Genomic DNA, 11,157 nt, shown 5'->3' with positions numbered 1-11,157 from the left:
GTCAGAACTTCATAAATCACATTTTAGTTTTTAAATTGCATCTGTTAAATTCTTTAGAAGGGAATATCGTATATTGATATTTAAAAATAGTATATTACACATATTAAAGATACATTATTTAGTAATAATTACTTTTATTATGTGCATTATTTTAGGAAACTAATGTGTTAATAACAACAAAAAAGCTTTTTAAATATCGCAGATTTATTAAACTAGAAGGTATAGCTAGGAATTGTATATATCATTTGATCATACATAAAAGACTTAATATAGCCAAGTTATTCTTTCTGGATTAGAGCGATCTATCATTGACGTAAAATCAGTACGTCCATCCATTAACGTTTGTGTTAATTTCGTAGCAAAAGTTGGATTCGTTTTCAATTGTTGAAGTAACCAATCTACGGGAATTCTGAAATTAAAATATTTATATCGTATTAACTATATCAAAAAATTTGATTGCTCATTATTTTATTAAATTACACTTGCATCTCTCTTATTAATTGTTGATATATGGGAATAATTTAACAGAATTAAATTATTAAAACATGTATATACCCTTGTGGGAAATAGCGTAAAAGTGTTGATAAAATTCGTTCTTGTTTATTGAGTTTTGGAACATCGATAGTACTTTGCCTTTTCCCGAAACCATATGCCGTAGACATATATTCAGGTTTAAAGCCTCGAATTACTCGTGGTCTTGCATGATGTTTTACGAAATGAGAATAATTATGATTTCTAGATGTGGCTACAACAATCCCAGTGGCGAAAGCCAATACAATAATGACACTTGCTCGCATGGTTTTCTAGTATTAAAAAAAGCTTTATTAATTATACTTGTATATTTATAAAAATTATATAATAAAATTGTTTAATTAATTCTTATTTATAGTATATTCTTATGTGAAAGAAATAAGTAGATTTATATACATATATGAAGAGAAAACAATGTGTATGAAGAGTATAAACATTGAAAGAAAAATATTAATGTTAGCTTAATAACTATGTGTCATTCATATGTTTCTTTTCCTTCTATTTTGTATTTTATATTAGACAACTTCATATTGTTAAATTGTAGAAAATAGTAAATTAAACATTTTCCAACTAAGTTGAAAATTTGTAATTTTAATTTAGTTTAATACATACAATTTTTAATAATATTAAAGAAGAATAAAAATTTGATATCAATATGATTTTGTCTTCATTCTGCAATACTTATTATGCAAATTATAGTATTACGAAAGTGATGAACTTCTTAAATTCAAGTTGATACATACCACGAGGTCATATCGTAATCATTAATCACAAATGAAACATAAAAGTTGGAATATAAATATAATTGATAAATTATGCTACTTACATACCCCATTTCTTGCTTTCTTATATTAAGTATATAATACATAATATAATTTGAAATATCTATGTACATATATATATATCTTGTAAACGAAATAGAAATCTACTAAATACTAAATATTTAAAAATAATGTATATTGAAATAAAAAATATGGATATACAAATCAATAATTAATAAAAGGTGTGGTATAAATATAAAATATTATTTTTAATCATAACAAAAACGTAATAAACACTCGCTGCGTATTTTTATATCAGCACGATATTATATAAAATTTTTAAAAATTGCAACTTAAATTTTAAGCATAAAAAGTGTAGTGTAAATATATAATATTGTTTCTAATGATAATAAGAATATAATAAACACTTCTGCTACACATTTTTGCATCAATACGATATCTGAAATCTTAAGAAATTGCAACTTAAATTCTAAGTATAAATAGACCATGTTGTAACCGCACGTATAAGCAAGAAAGACTGCGCCCGGAGTTTATCGCAGTCTCTTTTGTAGCAGGCCGTCAGCATCGCCGTTGCAGTCACCGCTGACGGCGTCAACGACGTCCTAGCCGCCCATATATCCTATCAATGATATTATTTTATTTCATTTATTTATTTAAAATATTGTATATATAATTTGAAATAATATGAAATATAATAAAAGAAAAATAATTTTATTTTATAAGCATTTTAATGAGTATTATAATATTCTTTTAAATATTTACAGTAAATTTTCTCGTAATCTATGAGGAAGCGAAGCGGCGGTTGGCGTCTTCACGCTCTGATAACGGCCGTTTTTGCCGGCAAAAATTTCTATATCATTCATTTTGTCATTTTTAACAAAATATAAAATGTGATACAATTTAAAATTGACTATATAATTACGTAATCGTAATAATGTTTGAATTGGGTTTAAAAATATTATTTTAATGTAATTTGAAACGAGGATATCGCAAAGATTGTTTGAGAAGCGCCGTATTGCCGCCGCTCGCACCGAATACCGTGTTGAGCCGCCAATGCGTATGTAAATTTCTGCTGCAGATAGGGATGACGAGCAGCTATAGTTTCACATATGTATTCGTTACATAAAAATTTAATTTATTTGAATTTCAGATTAAGATATACTATAATTAAAAGCTTCAGTTGATCAAATTTTGATAAATGTTGTTATTAAGAATTTTGTATATTTATTTTCATATTTTATTTTTTGTGATATAATTTATTGTAACATTTAATATCTTTACTATTAGCAACATATAAGTTGCGTCATTTAAAATTTCTAATGCTGCTGACGCAATCGATGTGCTTTTATACATTTCGATGAAAAATTTAAAAAAAGAAATCGGCAATATATTGAAGCAGACATTACCCATTATTTAAAATAAAGATATCTTTGATGAAAAAAATATATAATTTTTTATGCAGTACAGCTATATCTTTTTAGCAGAATGTGTTAAACGATTTATTGAGTACTATTACTTTATTACGTGTTTAGTATATAATATAAAAAATATTCTCAAATTTTATTCAGGAATATCAAAAGGTATCAATTTTGAACACAACAATCAGTTGTCTAGGAAATAACAGTACTTAATGATTATTGTAAATAAATAATGTATTTATGAGAAAAATAACTACATGTTTTTGTAATAGTAATAGAATTTTATTATTTTTCATTTAACAAGAACTGATACAATCATACATATATTAAAATACATGTACGTACAAAATACAGATCCATATTTAAATGTATGTACAAAATAAACGATATTTATACTTTTCATATTTCAATGTAATGCGAATTACTTTTTTAGCCACAAAATTATATTATTTATTTAGCAGTCTTGGCTTGGAAATGATCCATAATGATCATAGGAATTTCTTTAAGTATAAGTGACCGTGATATACCAGAATATCTCGTAAATAATTCTAGAATATGTAAAGTATTATACCCTTCTGATTCTCCATCACTTCCTGCCTTTATACTGCAAAGAGCAAAATGTTTTTAATATACGTAATGACGAATTTTTTCTATTAAGTATATTGTAAAAAATTGGTATACCTATCTGGAGCAACACAAGAAAGAACATATATACAAAGATATTTAACATAGCGTGTCATTGCAGAATAGGTACATTGACGTAAAATAGTTTGTACTCCAATAACAAAAACTACAGCATCAAGAGGATCTTGAGGTCTTTTACTTAAAAGACTTCCTGCAATTGTCGTAAAGTTATTTATTTATTTATATATTATAATTATTTATATGTATATATCATTATTTTTTTAAATTTATATATATACTTATATTTAAATTACCTGTATTTTTACAATATTGTAATTTGGATAATTGTAACACAGTAAGTAAAAACATAATAAGTGCAATATTATTTATATTTGGAGATTTAATATAAATATTATTATGGGGATTGCTTATACCAGCCCAATCTAATCTGATACTAAGCTCGCGTAGTAGTTCATTCTTCTCGGTTTCAGTTTGTTCATTGCTATTTTGTTTATCAATTTCAAATAATATAGCTCTGAAAGCCGTAAAAATATAAGAAATAAAGAGATTAATATGAACAGGAAATACTTTTTTAATATTTATACATACGTGTTTAATGTTTGCAATGCCGCTTCCATATGCTTTGCTTCAAATTTACAAGCTGTGTTTAATTCATATGCTATTTTTTTCTTAAGAAGTTGATAATGTCCGACTTTCAATACACAGTCAAGTAATTGTGGACAAAATTTACTCGTTTGAGCAGTAATGGAACTGTGAAATTTTGACATGTTACCTAAATGCACATATTTGATAAAATAAATGTTCACAAATTACTATAGATATATAAATAACAATCATTATTCAATAACATTACCTTTAGGACCATCCACAGAATTCAATATTGCATCAAAATAATCAATTGTAGATGACCACATTTTATTGCGAATATTTTTTTCTATATGGTGTATCATACTGTTTAATTCAGTAATAATGTAAAAGGAAATAAGTTTATCAAGACCAGTTAAACCAGGTGTGCCAATTGCTTCTAATGTTCTTGAAAAAATTTTATAATTTAATACTTCCGTTTGTGTTTTGAGATCATACCAGGCAAGAGAATGTTCAATATATACAGTTGTTCTAAAAATATGAATGTAAAAATTATTGATTAATGACAATACAATAGAATATATAGAATACTATAATATATTAATTATGTTATATCTATATATTAAGTTTAGAAAAGCAATTAATATGAAAATGTAAACGATACAAAATAATAGAAAACATATAGTAAAGTAGTACAAAAAATAAATTTATTTATAATATATAAATATAAAAAAATATTTACTTAGGATCTGTAATTCGAAGTAATTCACGAGCAAGTCTACCAATGAAAGTTGCAGAATTATTGTCTAAAACGGAAACATGTCTTTCGTCTTGAAAGTACCTCCATGATCTTCCTGAAGTCCAAGAAGAACCTGTACATTCTTCTTCTACTGCATTATTTATGATATATGTTATCTGTGAATCATAAAAAGTCATGTATAAATTTATATTAATATAAATAAATGTATACAAATCAAATATTTATGAATTTACAAACTTCTTCATGCCATATTTTTAAGCTATTAATATTTATGTAATCTTGAATATACTGAAACGATTTACGGTAGCCATCTATTATTGCTGTTAAATTATGAAGTTTTTGTAACAATGATATCTGGAATGACACGTCATTAATAACAATTTGTAATAAAATATCTTCACAATAAACACATTGCAATAAAAACTTACTTTTGATTTTGGTTCAAAAATAAGACCATTATCTAAAGCTAGAGTTACTTTTTTTACAAGTTCTTGTCGTATACCATCTTCTAAAAGGCGATGTGAATCAACTCTTAATACACCCAATGGAACACTTCTTAAAGACAAAACCCCCTTTGTAAATACTGATACAGCATATGTTAATTTAGCCATCTAAAATAATTTGTTATTATTATATGATGACTTAAAAATATGAGTTCATTCTAAATTTTGACTGAATTAAATAAAACAAAGAAGTTAAAAATGTATACATACCTTTAATCTATCATCTAATTGTGCATAATCTTTCAATTTGTCTTTTGGCAGTTTAGTAGGAATTTCTTTAAAGGCATTGGTTTCAAGATGTACTATTTCAGCAAGTAAACCAAATACAGTTTCAGGTATTATTTGCAGGACACGCCTTGCATATTTTTCTAGTTCTCTGCTGTAGTACTGTGATACTGATGATAAATCTGCACTGTGTGCTTGATTTACTCTTAATAAAGGAGTTTCTAAAGCTGAAGCCATCTGAAAATAAATTAGCTACAGTAGAAGAAATGTTGATTATTATAAATAAAAGTTAATTTTTTAAATCATAAATGAAGCTTACTTTCAAAAAAAGTGCTTTTAATTTTATTACAGTAGGAGGACTTTCTTTTATACTAGCTTGCATTGTATCAATAAATGATTCCATTATATTCCATGCATAACAACAATCTGTCACTATATTTAAACTTATCATAGTATCTTCCGTTATGCTTCCTGTACGCAACATGTTATGTAATATTTCTCGTGTATCAGCTAAATACTGTGATATATGTAAATTGTTTTCCAATTGATGAAATTCTGAAATTATTATTGAAATTAAAATTAACATTTTATTATGAATCAATATCATAATAAAGAGTTAAGTTAATTATAATTTCTTCTATTTTATTCACGAGCAAGTCTACCAATGAAAGTTGCAGAATTATTGTCTAAAACGGAAACATGTCTTTCGTCTTGAAAGTACCTCCATGATCTTCCTGAAGTCCAAGAAGAATCTGTACATTCTTCTTCTACTGCATTATTTATGATATAAGTTATCTGTAAGTAAATTATATTTACCTTGCACTTCTTCTAATGCCTGTAATAATTGCACTATTTTTCTTCCATCCTCTTGTTGCAATGAATCAATATGTTTACTGATCTCCATAAACCAAGTATGCAAATTTTGATTTCTTTCAATACCATCAAGTGATTTATTACCACCAAATATTTGAGCAAGATCTGTTATACGTTCAACACATGTTCCTTTATCTCTAATCCATTTAGTTTCTTTACCAAATAACAACTAAAAATTGAAAAGAAAGTTAATGAAACTTTTCCTAAATGTTTCATATAATCATACAATGTCAGAAATGTCAATCATACGTCTTTATATAATTGTTTAACACCTTGCTCAATTTGAGCAGTACTTAATAACAATTGAAGACAATCAGATGTAGTATATTTGCTTTCAGTCACTACTAATTGTCTAAGCATGCGTGAACGTTTTGAATCTTCTAATGATATAGTTGACGTTGCAGTATGTAAAAGTATCCAATGTAATACTACATTACACTCCCTTACTAATTTTACCAGAGAACCTATTGCACTCTCGTCTAAAGTCACTGCTAATTGCACTTCCTCTGTTTCACATATTAATTTCTAAAATAAATTTTTACCATAATGAATAACATATGTATACATATATATTATAATATTAAAACAAGAATAAAATAAGGTAAAATATTATAAATTATTATTTTAAAATCAAGTATTTGGAGAACACTTTACCATTAAAAATAAAAAATGTAGTTACCTTCATTTTTTGACCATAGCTTTGTGCAATTACTTTTACATTTGATGATTCCAAAGTATTATTAAGTGCTGTTCTTGCTGCTTTGTACGGTAACCACCAATCACATAAATTTATTACTATTCCCATATAAATACTGATCACCCAGTTATCAGGGAAAAATCTATCTACTGTTTCCCTCATTATAGCTGTATGAGTATGTAATATGGATGGTTTAAATGATAAAATTATAACTAACATTGATGCCTGATTAGAGAGAGCAGTACTACGGTGTTCTGGATGTGGAAAAGCAAGACTTTGATTGTATATCTCGTCAGAACGCAAGCGTCCAATAATATGTTCAATTAAGGAATCATTTAATGGCACTCTTCTGCAAAATCAATTTTTTATAAAACAGATATAGATCCATTATAAAATGAAAAAATTGTAAGAACTTACTTAAAATATTTTTCAGGATAATTCGCAGGTCGTTTATTAGAAATTTTAGAAAATCCTGTTGATCGTAATAACATACATATGTCATCTACTCTTGTAGAGGATGAACGTTGAGCATTATATCGATAATAAGAAACAAGTAATCTTTCTCTTATACATCCTTCAAAATGATAATCCACCAAAAGCAACATAACACCATATAAATATACTGCTTCACACTATTAACATAAATATGATTATTACCTTTCTTTTAGGCAAATGCAATACATCAAAAGTTTTATTGTAAAAATAGTACAACCATATAACAAATATTTGTAATGTTTTATAAAATTTTATAAAAATAAAAAGCTAATAAAAGAAATTTAATATTTAATATGGGACAATACTTAATATATCTCTAAGATATAATTTAAAACACAATTTAATATCATAATAGCAAGAAGAATAAAAATAACTTTAAAATTTAATCATTTCATTTAAACTTAATGAATATCAAGAAATAATATAATTTAGGATATCTTTAATTATAAAACAAATATTTATAAATTATAGAAATACCATTAATTGTCTTCCTTCTTCGTTGAGCATAATAGTATCTATAGACTGATGAATATACATTCCATCTCCTAACTCATCTACATAGAGATTTAGATCTGTTACATATTTGTGCATGCTTTCAAAAGCTAAATAAAATCTTGAAATTATATCAGAAAAATTACTTCGTAATTCTTCATCTGTCTCTTGAAGTGCCTAAAGAGAATAATTGTTAGAACAATTAAAGTAATTTTAGATAAAAAAATCTAAGAAAATATTAGATTTTATTATAAATTTAAAATAAATGTTAAAAACTATTTGAGTTCATTTATATAATTTTATCATTTCCTATGTACTTACTGGGTCACTTTCTATTTTTTGCTCATATGTACTAGCAGATTTAAAATATACAAAATCAATTATAATAGATCCATACTTTTGTACAATTTGTTTTGAGTCCAAGCTGTAAAGTAAGAGAAAATTAACGTACTTGTATAATATATTTATAATACAATTTATACAATATATTATAGGCAATATTTAAGAATTATTAAAATATAATAATTCGGTTAATAATCGTGCTTATATTAATAACAAAGCATTTATATAAAATATTTAATAGAATATAAATAACCTAAATACAGGTGGCACATAGTCCTTTAATCTCATTAATTCTGCTATAATAGCATTTCCACGAGATACCAATCGTAATAAATTTTGCCCACAAATATTATTAGATGCCAAGAAGTCACCCATTTTGTATTTATTTATTTTATTAAAAGCAGCTGATAATACATGGGCATCGTTCTAGCAACAAACGTCAACAATTTCATTGATGTGAAAAGATCGAGGGAAACTGTCAAATTTATCGTTTGGTTAATTTCGATAGTTAATCAAACCATACGTGTAACACGAAAAATATCAATATCAATAGTGGTATAAGTTTTTCAATATTTTCCAAAAGCTATATTAATGATATATATTTTGTAAATTTAAGAAATGTCGATTAATATGATATACTGTAAATAATAACTGTGATTTAAAATATGTAAAGATAAAATATGTTTTATTAGATATGAAACATCATTTAACATACAGAAATAACATAAAATTAAGAATTAATAATAATAGAAATAATAATAATAATCCCTTATCGGCTTTCGCTTATTACGCGACCTTATTTCGGTGCGTATAGCAATTTTTTTTTATTTCCTATATTCTAATCATTTTTAAGTCTATTTATTTAACCAAAAGGTTCTTATTTTTAGCATTCAAGATTAAAATTGATTAATGCGCTAATGTACGTGAATATTATATATTTTCAAAATATAAAATTTTATATAATATATAATAATTTTTCTTCTTTATAATTTTACTTGAAGATAGATAATCAAAAAAAATTTTGTTACGAAGTATTTAAAATATTATTTTTTGTATCATTGTATAGTCAAGCTTTTATTTTATATTATATCTTTTCTATATATTTAAATTCAGTATTATACTTATTTTACCTATTACGATTTATTATTGAAATAATACATTACATTATTTCGTATTTTAGAATGCAAAATAGATAATGTTTTATGTTTCTACAATTACAAATTACATGCAATCATATGAATGAAATGTTTTCTTTGTAATAGCAGGTAATACATGACGTACGATAACATAACCAAAAGATGTACTAATGTCTACGTTTTACATATTAAATTAATTTCATTTCAGAAGATAAATCTAATTCAAATATGAAATGAAATGAAAGTTATACAGATCATAAATAATTAAAGATAAAATAATATGACAATGCTGTTGAATATTTTATCTCATAGAAATGCAACAAATTCTCTTTGTAAGGTACAATTTGTTTATCAATTATTGGTAAGAAATACCAAATATAGGAATCCTATGCTTTATAAATTTTTCCACTCTTCGTCCAAATGTACATTTAGAATAAAAAATACAAGGTAATATAACAATTTTTTATGATTTATATTTATACTTATACAAAAAATGCAATTTTATGAAAATTAATTTTTTTTGTAAAATACCTAAATAATATTCTATTTAATTATTTTATAGAGAATGTAAGAAACAATTATATAATGATTTGAGAAATGTAAATACAAATGTGCAAAATAATGTAATATTATATAAGAATAAAGACACTTATGATTTCATAGTATTAAAACTACTTTTCTATGGGTGGGTTTTTTGCAATACATTAGTAGCAGTGGCAACTTATAATCCAAAATATATAACAACATGGCATAAGGATGTATCTTGGGCAGAATACGTAATGACAAATGGAGCATCTTTTATATACTTTGTATATTCTACAATAATAGGTAATGTACAATATATATAATTAATTTTCAAGTATTTATAAAATAGCTTTGTACAATTTAATAAATAATTATTAAATAATTATATTTCATGTTTATATTCATCGGTGAAATCTAATAAATAATAAATATATGTTAGATAAAATAAAGCAAATCTAAAATAATACATAATATGTTAGAAATTTATTTTCACGCATGTATTATCATTTTTAGGACCTCTTGGCAGTGTAGCACTATATTTGTGCAATCAAAGATTTGTAAAATACATTATTTTACACAAAGGTGGCAAAAATGTATCTATACTCACTAATCATTTATTTAAAAAATATGATACCATTACACTTCCTCTTGCAAAGGTATGTATTTTTATTTAAATTTATTATTAATAACAATAACAATAACAAAAGTCATTTTTATCTTACTTTAATGTATATATTTTCGTAGTTTAATAAAATATTTTATAGTTTCATTTAAACAAACTTGTTTAATATAATATTGTTTTTAATATATCTACTAACTAAAAATATTTGATATAATAATTAAAATAAATTAATAATTAATTTGAAATAATAAGTAATTAATTATGTGTCTTTTACCCATAAGGTTAAAATTACATTAGCAAGGCAGGAAATGAAATCTTACCTGCCAATGAAGATTCAAGGCAGAAGATTTTATTTTATTCTCGATGGTCAAGGAAAATTTTTAAATGAAAAATTATTTGACTATACAGTTGGAAATGCAAGACGTTGGTAGATATATTTTATGAGTTAAATAAATTATTATAAATAAATTAGAGATGTAATACAGCTACTTAATATGTCCTTTATTTTTAATATTAATTTTTAATA

The 11,157-nt window shown here is 24.7% G+C and overlaps 3 protein-coding genes across 7 annotated transcripts; 1 reads left to right on the top strand and 2 right to left on the bottom strand.

Moving 5' to 3' along the window:
* Positions 1 to 186: 186 nt before the first annotated feature.
* On the bottom strand, positions 187 to 1,872 carry LOC126926225 (allatotropin-like). Its single transcript, XM_050742458.1, has 2 exons — positions 556 to 1,872; positions 187 to 409 (listed from the first exon to the last, which is right to left on the bottom strand). The coding sequence occupies exons 1-2, from the start codon at positions 795 to 797 to the stop codon at positions 265 to 267; spliced, it is 387 nt and encodes a 128-aa protein (XP_050598415.1). The 5' UTR covers positions 798 to 1,872; the 3' UTR covers positions 187 to 264.
* A 1,119-nt stretch (positions 1,873 to 2,991) lies between these two features.
* LOC126925856 (WASH complex subunit 5) lies at positions 2,992 to 8,744 on the bottom strand. Of its 2 annotated transcripts, XM_050741843.1 has the most exons (17): positions 8,602 to 8,744; positions 8,328 to 8,430; positions 7,992 to 8,183; positions 7,437 to 7,651; positions 7,002 to 7,368; positions 6,572 to 6,847; positions 6,266 to 6,491; positions 5,769 to 6,004; positions 5,435 to 5,686; positions 5,150 to 5,332; positions 4,959 to 5,075; positions 4,704 to 4,876; positions 4,230 to 4,492; positions 3,965 to 4,148; positions 3,670 to 3,890; positions 3,413 to 3,566; positions 2,992 to 3,335 (listed from the first exon to the last, which is right to left on the bottom strand). In XM_050741843.1, the coding sequence occupies exons 1-17, from the start codon at positions 8,721 to 8,723 to the stop codon at positions 3,182 to 3,184; spliced, it is 3,438 nt and encodes a 1,145-aa protein (XP_050597800.1). In that variant the 5' UTR covers positions 8,724 to 8,744; the 3' UTR covers positions 2,992 to 3,181. The 2 variants fall into 2 exon arrangements, 1 of the variants encoding a protein (XP_050597800.1); XR_007714157.1 differs by lacking the exons at positions 2,992 to 3,335; positions 3,413 to 3,566 and having other exon boundaries at positions 3,669 to 3,890; positions 3,965 to 4,126.
* A 265-nt stretch (positions 8,745 to 9,009) lies between these two features.
* On the top strand, positions 9,010 to 11,119 carry LOC126926171 (transmembrane protein 223). 4 transcript variants are annotated; one of them, XM_050742308.1, is made up of 5 exons: positions 9,010 to 9,152; positions 9,611 to 9,931; positions 10,047 to 10,312; positions 10,523 to 10,665; positions 10,913 to 11,119. In XM_050742308.1, exons 2-5 carry the CDS (start codon positions 9,765 to 9,767, stop codon positions 11,060 to 11,062), a joined length of 726 nt encoding a protein of 241 aa, XP_050598265.1. In that variant the 5' UTR covers positions 9,010 to 9,152; positions 9,611 to 9,764; the 3' UTR covers positions 11,063 to 11,119. The 4 variants fall into 4 exon arrangements, with proteins under 4 accessions (XP_050598265.1, XP_050598264.1, XP_050598275.1 ...); XM_050742307.1 differs by having other exon boundaries at positions 9,015 to 9,152; positions 9,614 to 9,931; XM_050742318.1 differs by lacking the exon at positions 9,010 to 9,152 and adding an exon at positions 9,186 to 9,267 and having other exon boundaries at positions 9,614 to 9,931.
* The last annotated feature ends 38 nt before the right edge of the window (positions 11,120 to 11,157 follow it).

Source organism: Bombus affinis, chromosome 2 (assembly GCF_024516045.1).
Source record: "Bombus affinis isolate iyBomAffi1 chromosome 2, iyBomAffi1.2, whole genome shotgun sequence".
Lineage (NCBI taxonomy): Eukaryota > Metazoa > Arthropoda > Insecta > Hymenoptera > Apidae > Bombus > Bombus affinis.
Note: the sequence above shows the minus strand (reverse complement) of the source record. Positions and strands in the feature narration are given on the sequence as shown.